Source organism: Rhinolophus ferrumequinum, chromosome X, assembly GCF_004115265.2.
Source record: "Rhinolophus ferrumequinum isolate MPI-CBG mRhiFer1 chromosome X, mRhiFer1_v1.p, whole genome shotgun sequence".
Taxonomy (NCBI): Eukaryota; Metazoa; Chordata; class Mammalia; order Chiroptera; family Rhinolophidae; genus Rhinolophus; species Rhinolophus ferrumequinum.
The window spans coordinates 79,434,829-79,448,690 of NC_046284.1; the positions used below are offsets into that span (position 1 = coordinate 79,434,829).

The window sequence follows — 13,862 nt, forward strand, 5'->3', positions numbered from 1 at the left end:
GCCAGGGAATCTGTACCTTAAAAATCTCCCCAGGTGATTCTGATGAGCCAGTTTGTAGACCCAGTTTGTGATTTTTCTGGATACCAGATGAAGGAGTTTGGAGGTCCTGGTGGGTTGTGTTGAGCGGGTGGGGTCATGTGTATATTGTTGAGACATGATTGGAGAAAGTGGCAAGGCAGAGCCCAGAATAAGGAAAGATCAGGCAGCCCTTTAAAAGGACAAAGTAGCATAGGTGCTCTGTTGTGTTCTGCCTCCCCTCAGGGCTCTGCTTCTTGGGGGAAATCCCCATCCCGCTGAAGAGAGAAAACATTTAAAATAATGCAAGGATGTGTGTGTGTCTACCTGATGTGCATGGCTTCACATTGCCGAACGAACTAGAATTCTAATCACATTTTAGAGTTTGCCCTCAAAGTGAGAGTTCTTTATGCTAGAAGGGCTCTGGAGGTTTTCTGGGGCAGCCCTTAGCCCTCTGCAGCTGAATAGATTTTGTTTTAAATCATTCCCGAGAGGTAGGATATTTGTAATAATATGGCAAAAAAAGGAGAGGTTAGTCATCATAATCTTCTACTTGTGATGTTCCAGGTACTTTCATGTCTATTATTTTAACTTAAATCTCTCAATTACCCTGTTGTGAGGTTGATATTATTAGACCCATTTTATAGATTAGGAAACTGAGTTTCAGAAAAAGGAAGGTCAAAGAGGCTCCAAAGCCTCTTTCAACTATATCACACTTTGCTCCTCAAAGAGATGAGACCATTATTTCTAGGACGAGGGCTCCAATTTTGTGGATTCCTCAGATACCAGCTTTGGCTGTTGGCTTACCAGCAAGGTTGACAGGAAGCTGACCTTAGCCTAGCTCTGGGGTTGAAAACAGAGCTTTTTGACTTGGTCTGGAAGCCTCCCCATGCCCCTGCGTAGTTGACTGATCATGACTTCAAGAGATTTTAACACCCAGAAGCACAGTACAGGGCAAAAATCCCATGAGCAGTGGGTGGAACCGAAGCTGAGGCTTGGATCAGCTCCAGTGTTCTTCAGAGCTGTGATGCCGGAGGTTGCTGGGGTGTGTTTCTGAGCAGAGAGAGTAGAGCCCTCTTCTGGTGCTCTGGGCAGAACTGGCATCTTCAGGCATCTATAAATGGTCTGTTTCCAGTCTACAAATACTTCCTGTGTAACTTGCAGGCAGGAAGCTGGGTCAAGCAGGAAATATGCGCGAGACTGAAGCCCAACTGGGTGTGGCCCCCGAGAGGTTTCGCCCATTTGGGAGACTTACATTATTAGTGATGGGTCCTCTTCCCTTTTATTTCAGCTGCTTCAAATTTTTATGGGAATTGAAGAATCTGTATTTGACTACCTGGATATAAATCTGTCCTCAAATTCCCTGCCTTTCCCTGATGTACCCCTCTGCCTGCCCTTCCCCAACCTCTGGCTTGGTTCTGAGCTGTCCCTGCTTCTGGAGACCTTCCCAATCATTTGCTATCCAAGTTTTGGCAAAAGAAGCTGTCCTAGAAACAAGGGAGGTTCCTTCCATGTTGTTACAAAAGGTTTAGTTTCTAGAGAATGGGTGGTGGTGAATGTCTCAGAGCCTGAAAGTTAGGCCTGCTCTTTGTTGAAAGCTAGACTTCCAAGCAGTGTCTGCTTGGAGTTTTTCATGGAAGCAAGCTGATCTAGCCTCCTCCACATAGTCTTTCAGGTTAATAGTAGTTAGCCTGAAGTGTCTACTGTTTTCTAAGTGCCAAGATGATTCTATGACTTATTAATAGGCTAGTCTATCAAGAGCCAGGCTTTTTTCTCGATATTTTTTATTAGTTTCAGGTGTACAAAACATAGTGATTAGACATTTATATACCTCACAAAGTGATAACCCTAATAAGTCTATTACCCATCTGACATCGTACATGGTTATTACAATATTATTGACTATATTCCCTATGCTGTACTTTATATCCATGTGACTATTTTGAAAAATTGTAGTTGACATTCAATATTATTTTATATTAGTTTCAGGTAAACATTGTTATGGTTAGACATTTATGTAATTTATGAAATAATCCCCCCAATAAGTCTAATACCCATCTGACACTACACATACATAGATTTTACAATATTATTAACTATATTCCCTATACTGTACTTTACATCCCCATGACTCTTTTGAAACCACCGATTTGTACTTCCTAATCCCTTCACCTTTCTCAGTCAGCCCCCCAACCCTTCTCCCATCTATTATTACTGTGCCATAAAAAAGAATGAAATCTTACCATTTGAGACAGACAATATGGATAGACTTAGATGGTATTCTAAGTGAAATAAGTCAGAGCGAGAAAGATAAATACCATATCTCACATATACAATCTAAAGAACAAAATAAATGAACAAACAAAACCAAAGCAGACTCATAGATAGAGAGCACAAATAGCCAGGTTTTTAATCCCTGCTGTCACACTGCCTAGCAACTGTGTGACCTTGGACTAGTGCCTCCCCTTCTCTGGACCTTAGTTGCCCCAGCCGTATATTGCAGAGTTTGAATCAAATAATCTATGAGGTCCCTTTCAGGTCTGACAGTTTGGGTTTCTAGACTGTTTATTCTCTTGGACAATAAGGATGAGAAGTTCAGAAAGGTGTTATTCTAGAGGAGCCTGATGAGATTCTAGAATAAGTGGGTTGAAATCTTGAGGAAGTGTAAAGAGGAGGAATGGCCATGCCAAGGAGGTGGTGGGGCAGCCCCTGTGCCTGGGAAGCAGAGATGAGCTGGAAATGGGGGATAGGAGTGGATGTTGTTTGCTCTTGGGGTACGGTTTGGCTGAGCTGATTTTGAAAGTAAGTTCTAGAGTTAGATACAAATGATGAAGAGCTAGTTTCCTTCCTGACCTTCATGTGTTGAGAGGAAGAGGGAGAGACTCTACCTTGGCCTGAGATTGAACAGAAGGCTGCGTAATTAAGGCTGGATTAATGGGGAAGCTGCAGCTTGCTAAGGTAACCTCACTGTTTCTGACCTTTTTAGCTTTGGCCTCTGCCCTTAGCTCTTCTCCCACAGTGACAAGGTAGTTGTGTTCTCATTGCTAAGGGGTTAGTTATGTTTGGGGTTACTCCCCCAAATATATGGCGACTAGAGAAGTAACACTCAGTCTCTAATAAGCCCTTGTCTCCCAGTTGAAATGCTTCTCAGAGAGCTTTTGGAGGGCAGAACTGGGCCAAAGCAAATGAAAGGGGACCCTTGTCTCCCATGGCCTTTGCAGCAGTTGGAGTGGTTGAAGAACTACTGCTGACCCATTAAGGTATGGGTGTATATTGCGCTGGGTGTGGTTCTCTTTTCTAGAAACTACTAGAAAGAGGCACAGGTATAGGAAAGGTTAACCCCAGGCAGGTCTTGCTAGCAATAAGGGTCTGCAATTGGGTAGGAAGAGGTCAGAACAGATAACCGGTGTACCAGGTACCACTTTCAAGTCAAAAAGGAAGAGGCTGAGTTGCTACAAAGTGAGTGAGTCAGTGGAGGAGGGGGAGGGGGAGAATAACTCCTAGGCTAGAGATTCAAAGCAACCCTTGTTTTTCCCCTTATGGAAAACAGCTGCTTGAGGCAGTGCTGTCATCCCAAGAGGCAAGACAAACCAGGCCTTGCCCTGCCCTGTCCTCGCCCCAGTACTGGTAGCAGGAAATGGTGGATGCTGGAGCCTAAATAATTGGGATAGGCAGTTTGGGTGACACTGTGGTGACTGCTGTCTGTCCAGGGAAGAGACCCAAGGTTTCGGGTTTCCCTGGTGGGGCTCATCCTGCCTCTGCTCCCCACGCCCCCCCCCCCATTATCTTTGCCTTCTCCATACTAGCAGCTCCATTGAAAGCACAGAGTGGGTGGGCCCTCAGGGAGAAGGGGGAGGTGGCAGAGGAGGGGTGAGGTCATTGAGCTCAGACCCAACTGGCCTGACTCATAGGCTCTGCCCTGGCAATGGGGCCTTCCCAAGCAGTGCTTTCAAGATGTGCCCAGGCTTCCTATGTCAGAGTGTTTGAGCCTTGGTCAAAATAGCTGCTAAGGTGGTGTCTGAAGACAGCAGTGAAATCAGCATGACCAGAGAGGTGGGTGGAATCATGAAGGGAGCTCCAGGAATGTCCAGAAGACCTGTCTGTCTTCGTCATTTGCTGGCTGAGTAAATGTGGCTTCAATGATGTTCAGTGAAACTGGGGGTGATGGGGCTTGGCACATAGTTGATATTCAGTAAGTGTTTCTGTCTATCCTATTGTCAACTGCTTCTATGTCCTTCAGTTTCCTCATCCATGAAGTGGCACCTGTAATGTCAATTTCCTCTGGTTTACAGGTTTGTGCTTCAGGCAAATTACTTGTGATTATTTGACTCTCTGCTTTCTCCTCTGTCTCTCTCAAACTTCTCTCCAGGAAAGAGCCTTTTCTTATAGTTCAGTGACATGGGGCAAGTGAGGGGAAACATTGCCCTGATCTCCTCACTCTGGCATGGCTACTAACCTGGGTGCTCCTAGCTCTAGGGAAAGAGAGGGTCCATTATTTGAATCTGTATAGGTCCAGCGACCAAAGTACCCCAGCTGCTGCAGCCAAGTCAGTGCTAGCATCTGCCCAGGCTGTTTATTGTTTCTCAGGCCAGCCAACTGGGGATGTAGGATAGATCCCAGTTTGTTGAGGACTTTAGTTGTCAGATCACTGAGATGGACCTGTTAGTGTCCAATGACAGGCTTGGTGTGGGAAGTGTCTGTGTTTAATTGTTCAATAAATAACAGTGGATTTATTGTTCTTCGGCTGGGGGTGGGAGGACTAATATGTTTGAGAGGGTGACACTATCCACTACTACACCCAGACATTTTTTTGTTTCTTAAACTCTTAATGTTCTCCAGAGACAGTCTTTAACCTCAGTCTGTGCCTAGATCCTCAGGGATAGGCTTAGGCTGGGATTTAGAGCTCTGCTGGGGACCACATCTTAAAATGCTACCCCACCTCGGCTAGCTTCTCCACTCTTGCCAAGCTGAGGGGCTGCCTGGGAACTTTCTTCTGACTTCAGAAGCTTTACTTTTGGGGTTTTGCCTCCCAAACTAGACCATCCTCTTTTTCTCATTGAGATTGCAGAGTCCAGGCCCACAAAGAGAGGGCAGTGGGTGCCCACTAGGGTGAGCATCCAGTGGGCCCTGTGTGGCAGTGGGTCTGGTCCTGCAGCTCATCTTACACACTTGGGTCCCAGATTAGTCTAAGGGAGAACAAGGGATCTTCTTTGATCAAGACTTCTGCCCTACCTATCACTTTCAGGCCCCAGTTATATTACTACCCTTACTACCCCCCTACCTCTGACACACAGAAAACCAGAGAGCACAGACACATGACCCTGTCCTCATGACTCACATTTTCTTCTGAGTTAACTGGTAGCAGGAATAGAAGTCCCTTTGTGTGTGCTCCCCCCCCCCATTTTTTAAAATCTAAGATTATTTGTCTCTACAGTGAAATTCAGGAAACCTCAGGCTGCTCTCCCTGGAGAAGCAGCCACAGTAAAATGGCAGAAACCCTGAGCAGGGATTCTGGAGAAATAGGTTCCAGTTTGGTTTCAGCTGGACATCTTCAGATTTAGTTCTCTGCTGAGAACTTCAGGAGAGTCTTTGTTCTGGTGTGATGCTCTATCTAAGAGGGAGAGCGCTGGACAACACTGGCCTCTCTGGCATGCTTATTCCTAACCTATGCTGGGTCCTTTTCTACCAATTGATTTATTTAAGAAGCATTTTATTTATTTTTTAATTTTTCAATTACAGTTGATACTCAATATTATATTAGTGTCAGGTGTACAGCATAGTGGTTAGACATTTATGTAACTTAGGAAGTGATCCCACCTATGTCTTGCACCCACCTGACACCATATGCAGTTATTACAATATTATTAACTATATTCTGTAAACTGTATTTTACATCCCCATGACTATTTTGTAATTGCAAGTTTGTACTTCTTAATCCTTTCTCGTTAACAAATATTTGAGTTAAATATTTGGGCTTATGAGCCAGGCCCTGAAGATGCTAGATTCGCATAACTGGTGATTGACATGATATGCGAGAGACACTGGCTTATTTCCTTTGAAAATTCTTCCTAATAGTGTGAATTAAAGAGAACTCTTAGGCTGTGGAATGTTGCCCTGGAGTCCCACCCCTTTTCTCAGTTTCCTTCCTGGGCACTTTCTTCCCAAAATCCCTGTTCAGATTTTGCCCCACCCTGCTGAGGACTTCCAGGCTGGCTGGCACTGCTGACAGAATTAAGGCCCAGCTTTCTAGCACAGCATTCAAGGCTCTCTACCTACCTACCTTCCCAGTTTCTCTGTCTACTCTTCACTCTGCAGGCCTCATTCACCCTGGAGTAGGCCTTACATGCTTGCTTCTAAGCAGGCCATCTGCATCTCTGTCTCCTGGATCATCATACATTTCTCTACCTGGGACATGTGGGTGCTCTTACCCCACTCCCACAGTCTCCCTTTTTAAAAAAAATCCAGCTTATCCTTAGAGACCAGTACAAACCACTGAACTGTGTGGTTCCTTATTTCCACAAAATGTTTTTTTGTTCTGCTATGGCACTTCTCAGGGTGTCTCTCTTGTATGTTACAGTTTTCTATTAATCAGTAAGTACTTTGAGGTCAGAGACTGGTCCTACACCTCTAACCATAGTTCCTTAAACATAGTGTTCCATTTATATTGGGTGAACTGAAATAAATTTATAGGAAGCTCCTTAACCTGGAGTCCTCAGGCCTCCATGGGGTCCATTGGTATAATTTGAAATGTGAAGGATCCGTCTGGCTGGAGGAAAATTACGTATTTGTTTTCACTAGCCTCTCACTGAAATTTAGCCCCTCTTTCAATTATGAATGTAGGCAGAAAAAGGAAGTTGTAATGGCAGTATCTGTGACTCTGTCACCAATGGAAATTTAAGATGCTTTTATGTCACGATTTAGTTATTGTAGAGTTCTCAAAATATTATTTATGCTCAGCACAAAGTTGAAATTACAGTAGTGATAACTATTAAGACCCTGTGTTAGGTAATTACTTAATAGATAATACAGAAGCACATATTAAATTTTGATAACTATTTCAATATAATTGGTTCCTTTTTATCTACTCTGTGTCATACATTTACAGATATTCTGAGAAGGGGTCCATAGATTTTAAACAGACTTCCCAGAAGGGTCCATGGCACAAAAAAGTTTAAGATGTAAAATGTTCCCACCTCTGAATCTGCATGCTATGTTATATATGTCTGTCTCTTATATTCCCTTGCTTAGTACTGTTCATTTAGCCACCATCTTGTATATATCCACTGAGTTTTGGACACTGGAGAGGTAACTCTCAGTAAGACAGAAACCTTGAGATGAGAATGAAGTCCCATATACTAAAAGACCCCCTATCCCTTTTCCGCTCTTTCCTATCCCTCAGTCATTGGTGTTTTGAGGTCTCCACTGACCCAGCTCAAGTGTTTGAGGCTAGAGGTTGCGGCCAAATTGCAGCCCATTGGGCCTCATTCTCTCTACCTTGTGAGGGCTGATTCTACGAAGGTCACTGGATTGGCAGGAAGCCTAGGGTAACACCAAGTCAAGGTGGCTAACCTTGCCCATTGCCTCCCACTTGGGTACTTGCCTTACTTGTTCCTGCCTTCAGGGCCTTTCCTGTCCCATTGTCAATCCTGAAATAGATTTCCTCCCTGACTCCCTGGTGAGATTTATTTACAAAGTTGTTCCCCAGGCCTGGTCCTCATCAGAATTGTTTAGCTAGCAAAATGGCTGCCTGGCCTCCTCTTCCCCGCTAAGTGACCTCTGTGCTCAGGAAAGGCCCAGAGGTGTCAAAGACTGATAAGACTTAATGTTTTACCCATTCCATGGGGATTTGCATCTTGACAGTTCTATTTTTAGTCTCCCCCCCTCAATAGTGTAAGTAGTACATGAGCATCTTAGAAAATATAGAACACACTCATAAGAGCACCACCCCAAAACCAAGCCTAACACTTGGACATGATTCCAATCATCTTTCTATACATAGTTTTGACAAAATTGAGCTTATACAATCTTTTTGCTTATTCTTCGTCACTTCATATTACTGAGGAGTTTTTCCTGCATATAAAATAACCTTTATAAATATTTTATATGACCATATAACAAGCCATCTTTTGCCTGTACCATATAGAATACTTAAGCAAAATGTCCAACAATTAAAAAAAATCCTTGATTTCTTTTTTTTTAAGTAAAATTTATTGGGGTGACAATTGTTAGTAAAGTTACACAGATTTCTTTTAATGGGAGACATTTTCACTTTGATATAAGTGATATTTAGTGTATTGGTTTAAATTGTGAGGTTTGGACTTAGATCTGAATTCAGACCCTGTGTTCCCTACTTACTAGTGGTGTGACTTTAGACAAATATCTTCTTCATCCTCAACATGGAGATGATACTCTGTACTTCACAGGGTGATTGAAACAGGGTATCATGAAGCGCCTAGTGAGTAGTAAGTCTCCATACGTGAAAGCTTTGTTGCTATTACTACCATCACCGCCACTAAGTTTTTAGCCAAAGGAACAAATCTTTACTGATGAAATTTCAGCTATCATTGCCTTGAGCTAGGGGATCTGTTTGTAAAGGTGGAGAGTACTTTTGCTAGTGCCTATGAAATACTGTTTGTGACTACGTGTTTTTTTGTGTTTGTTCGTTTTTTTTCTCTTTGAAATTTTGGCCTCTCCCTGTTCCATTTTCCCTCTGCTGACTTGGCTTTGGTAGCAACTCTATGCCACCCACACCTACCTCTGCTGAGGCCCCCTTTCCTCTCTTGTGCCTAAGGAGACCAATAGCACGTAAGTACAGGAAGCATTAACAATGCAAGTTGGTATATAGAACCATAAACATCAGTTCCAAAATGGACCTTGGATATCACCGAGTGGAGTTGACCGACACGACCCTCCCTCCCCCATTCTTGCCCTTGCACAGATGAAGGGAACTAAGGCTCATGAAGAGAATAAGACATCTAGGGTTGTAAATTGAGCCAGTTACAGTGCTAGGCTTGGAACCTAGTGTTCTTTATCCTGCATTTAACTTGCCTCTGCAAAGACCAGTGCTGTAGATAATCCAGGCTGTAGATCAGAGGTGGGGAGAGAATGCTGTGGGCTTGGGGCTGGGTGGTGTAGGTAGAGAAGGCAGAGAAGGCTTTCTGGAAGAACTACAGTCAACATTTGCTTCCTCTTGATAGTAAGCTGATTTGCATTCATTTGTTTGCCCCTTGGTAAGCACTGCTCTATTGCTGGGTTTTTTGTTTGTTTTTGTCTTCAGTAGTCAGCTGTTTGGTAACAGGGGCTGGATAATTGTTTGTTTATTCCAATATTCTCCCTTCTTTGCCACCAATTTCTAAGTTACTCAGGTTCTTAGCATCCTAGTTCCCCATTCTGTGGTTGAACAGAGATACTTGTCCTAGGCTCTACTGAGCACAGAGCCAGACAACTAACTTGCTTCCTTTGATCTCATCCTAGATCAATGTGCGTGTGACCACCATGGATGCAGAGCTGGAGTTTGCCATCCAGCCCAACACCACTGGCAAGCAGCTCTTTGACCAGGTAAGGGAGGAACTTGTTGCTCCTTAGGCAATTTCACTTCTCCCAGTAGCTCCCATCACGATATCTGCTTCTTGGCAATCTCTTTTCCTATTTGCTCTTCCAAAAATAGGTCAAAATAAAGGCCTTAATAACAAAGGAGGCAAAGTTTAACTTTGAAAGCCTGCATCTTGGATGGCTCTGGTTAATCCTATCGTTGGTCCTGAACATGGCAAAAAAGAGAAGTGAATGGGGTATGATTCTGTGCTAGAAGGCTCTGTGTGCTAACATTTTTAAAGCATCTAGCACAGAATCATATCCCATTGTACACCTGAAACTAATATAAAATAATATTGAATGTCAACGATATTTAAATATATATATATGGTTATGGGATGTGAAGTACAGCATAGGGAATGTAGTCAATGGTATTGTATTAGGTTGGTGCAAAAGTAATTGCACTTTAAAAGGTTAAAAATTGCAAAAAAGCAATTACTTTTGCACCAACCTAATAATAGCTATGTATGGTGTCAGATGGGTAGTAGACTTGTTAGGGTTATCACTTTGTGAGGGGGGTAAATGTCTAATCACTATATTATTTTGTATACCTGAAACTAATAATAAAAAAAAGTAAACAAGACTCCAAGAAAAAAATAATTGCATCTAGCTGAACCCCACATTCTTGTTACTGTATCACATGGCTTCTGTCACATTTTTGTTGTTGTTTTCTAGTAGATGAAAACCGACTTACTCTCCCTAAGGTAGTGTGTTGTATGTACATTTCCCTCCAAAGAATATTGGGACTTAGGACAGCCCTGGGGCTGATGAATGCAATAGGAGGGTACTTCATCTCCTGAAGCCATGCCAGGGAGGTGATACTGAAATGTTTATTCCTGTCTCCAACCTAAGGGGTGTCCCTTCACTACAAATCACCATTATCAGAAGGGATGTGCTGTATGACAGCCAGGTGGGGGCCACAGAAATCCTTCAGCATTCAGAAATTCTCCAGTGGCCAAGGGAATGTGCCATCTGCAACCAGACTTTCAGGAATGAAAATGTGGTTCCCTTTTCCAGTGGCTGGGATCCCTCCAGATGGGCCATTACCTCATTTCCCCACCAGCCTCTGGTGAGATGGGGGTCTGACATTGTCCAGGATGTTAGGACCACATGTCACCTTGATAGATTTTTCTGGGCCTTCTTACTTCCCTTTCTCATTTGCCATCTGAGTCCATCTACTGTCTGAGAACTTCCCCAGAGTTGAGAATGGGAAGGAAGAAAGAAGAAAGAGGTTGTATTCAAATGAGATAATTCTATTCCTGTGAATACACCTGACTGGTGAGGGAAAAATAAGGAGAGAATGGAGATGGGGTGGTAAGAGGCTGTTTTCCATTCAGATCTCCATGTAAAAGGAAGGGATGGCTAGAAATCTGAGGAAAGCTTGGTTGGGCATGCCCCTCTTGAGTCCCTGATGTCATATGGTAGAGTGAGAAAATTGTTCTTTATGGCTAATACCAGTGAGAATTAGTATTTGTCCAGGGCTTACTGTACATCACGTACCGTGACAGGCATTTTGTGTACCATATCATTTGACTATCACAAAGCCCTTTGAGTCCAGGAATTACAACTGGCCCCATTTTGTAGTTGAGGAAACAGAATCTTCATTTTCCTTGGTAAGCCTTGTGAAAATTATTGAACCTCTCTGGGTTGGTATTTTTATCCTCCTTCCCCCCAAAAGTGGGTCTAATACTTACCTCACAGGCTTTTTGTGAGGTTATGAAAAAGTGTATTATTTATATATTGCTTATAACCCCCAAAATTGTTATAGTGGTTTATAAGGATACGTAATATTCAAAATGATAAATTAGAAATAGTTGAGAAAGACAACATGAAAATAGAAATAGGGAATCGAGTGTTACGTGATGTATCCAGCATGTAGTAGAGATGTAATGAAGGATAGCTCCCAAATGCCATGATACTTCTTGTCTTGTTAATCAGCTAGAATTGTGAGATGAGCTTGAAGATCCTCAGAATATCTAACTTTTAATTTAGCTGGAACTTGCTTCTTCTCTGGAGTTCCTTTTGTTTTGAACAGTGAAGGGTAACCATTGATACTTAATTTGTGAAAGCACAAACTAGTCATAGGAACATTTAAACATACATTTACTACATTTAAAATAATGTGCTGACATTCACATAGCTCAAAAGTGATTACAATGTTAGTCTGGAATGACTGAATGCATTTGATTATATTAAGGTTTTGCATTCTCCCTTTGCATGCAGGTTTTATATTGGAGAGCTTTTAAAGGAACAGCCTGGTGAAGTTGAAAGGGCACTGGATGGAAAGTTAGAAATCTTGGGGCCTAGGGCTGGCTCTATTGCTAACTCTCCCTATACCTTACACAAACCTTTCCCCTCTACGGGCCCCAGTTTCCCCATCTATACGATGATGATCTGATCTCGCCAGTCTGTTTATCTTTCAAAAATTTATCTCCAGCATTTGTTTCTGCATTCCATATCTCTTTCCTATTTCTAACCCCACTAAATTTCAGATGACCCTTTCATATAAAAAGGAGGGAAATGCCTCACTTGAGTATGATTAGCAGTTTGTGTTTGTCGGGGGGAAGCTACCTGGCTTGGGGGACATCTCTTCCTGGACAGGCTTCTTAATGTCTCTGGGACAAAAAGGAGAAGGTGTCCATCTGATACAAAGGCTGATTGGCCCTCTGATTCAGAAAGCAATATCATTCTGGGTAGCAGCTATAGAGGGGAGAGTATCAGCCAGTGTGGATTTTATGGTACAGTTGGGAACCAGAAGCTCCTTCTGGACTCTACTCAGACTCCTTCCTAGAGCCCTGGTTTTACACCCCACCTCTCTCAAGCCATCCCCTGCCCTCAACACTGGGGGCTTTATTCATTTGTATTGGAGGGGGATAGCTGTGGAGGATGAGGAGGGCATAATTTAGGCCCAGGGTGGAAAAATCCTGGAACAAAGAAGTTTATTAACTGAAAAGCCACAGGCCTGGTAATTCTTTGTTAGTGTTTGTTTGGTTTATGTACTATGGGTATGGTTATGAGGGAAACCCAGATGGTAGGGAGCCCTGGCCAGATTGATGTGCTAGTTCTGAAAGCTACTGCTTCCCAAACAAAGCCCCTGAGGGACTTGAATCTTTCATACTGGTTGAGAGGAGGAAAGGGAGAAAACCAGGAGGTTTATAAATTCCTATCTGGAAGATCATTGTTTTGAGAAATATCATATATTGAGTACCTGTCTGGCTAAGTGCTTTAATCCTCGCAATGATCCTGCCTATGAAAGGTGAAAGGACACACTCTAGGTTATTTAGTTAGTAAGTTGTTATATGGAATTCTAAATACATCTTTGACTGCAAAACAATGCTTTCCCAAACTGCTCTGCTTAATCAGCTTAGGGTGAATGAGGCTGTTTAGCTTGGAGAAGATTCAAGAGGAGATGTGTTCTTTTTCTTGAGATCTCTGAGGAGCGGTTGTAGGAAGGAAGGAAGGGGCAGTCATGTTCTATGAGGGGGCAGAGCTGGGACCTCATAGGTGAAAACTACAGGGAAAAAGATTTGAACTCAGACATGGAATTGAGCATCTGGCACTCTTGGGGGAAGGACAGGTCTGAACAAGAATCTACAGAAGTATGTGTTCACAGGCCATTGAGGGATATGATCTCTTTTCACTGACTTGAGGAGTCATAAGAGAAGAAGTTCATTCTGTCTGGCCTTTCAGACCCACCATTCAAGGAGGCCCTCCTTCTGGAACTGGGGCCTAGGACGAAGGAGCTGGACTCCTTAGGAGGAATTGACAAAAGCTCTGGGGCAATCCAGGGACCCAGCAGTTGTCTGGCTGGTGACCAGAAAGGAAGCCACCTGGAGAGGAAGCACCTTACTTGGTACCAGTGGTAAATATCAGGCAACAATGGGAAGCTATAGCCTGAGGAGGCCACAAATCCTAAGGACTTGAGGAGAAAACACATTGCAACATTGATTCTCTCATTTTCCTCTTCTTCTAAAGCCTAAGGTCCTTCAGAGGGCTCTTGATTACCTCGGTGACACTAGGGGTCAGTGCTACTACCATGAAGTCCACGTTGAAAACCCTCTGCTTGGCTCTTCCCCAGCCAGGGTCTCTAGCTCTATCTCTAGTCTAACTCTACCTGCCCTCTCTCCTCAAGATTTTGAGCTCTGGAAGAGGTAAAATCTCAGAGCATTCTTCATTCATCTATTCAATGACTGATTCAACATTGACTGAAGGTCTCCTGTTTCTCAGGGAGAATCTCCAGACCCATCAGACACCAT

At 43.2% G+C, this 13,862-nt stretch overlaps 1 protein-coding gene across 1 annotated transcript in view; it reads left to right on the top strand.

Moving 5' to 3' along the window:
* Positions 1 to 13,862, top strand: part of MSN (moesin) — a 67,753-nt gene that overhangs the window by 34,010 nt on the left and 19,881 nt on the right. The window contains exon 2 of the mRNA XM_033107654.1: positions 9,490 to 9,573. Coding sequence (XP_032963545.1) covers positions 9,490 to 9,573 — 84 coding nt within the window. The remainder of the gene's footprint in view (positions 1 to 9,489; positions 9,574 to 13,862) is intronic.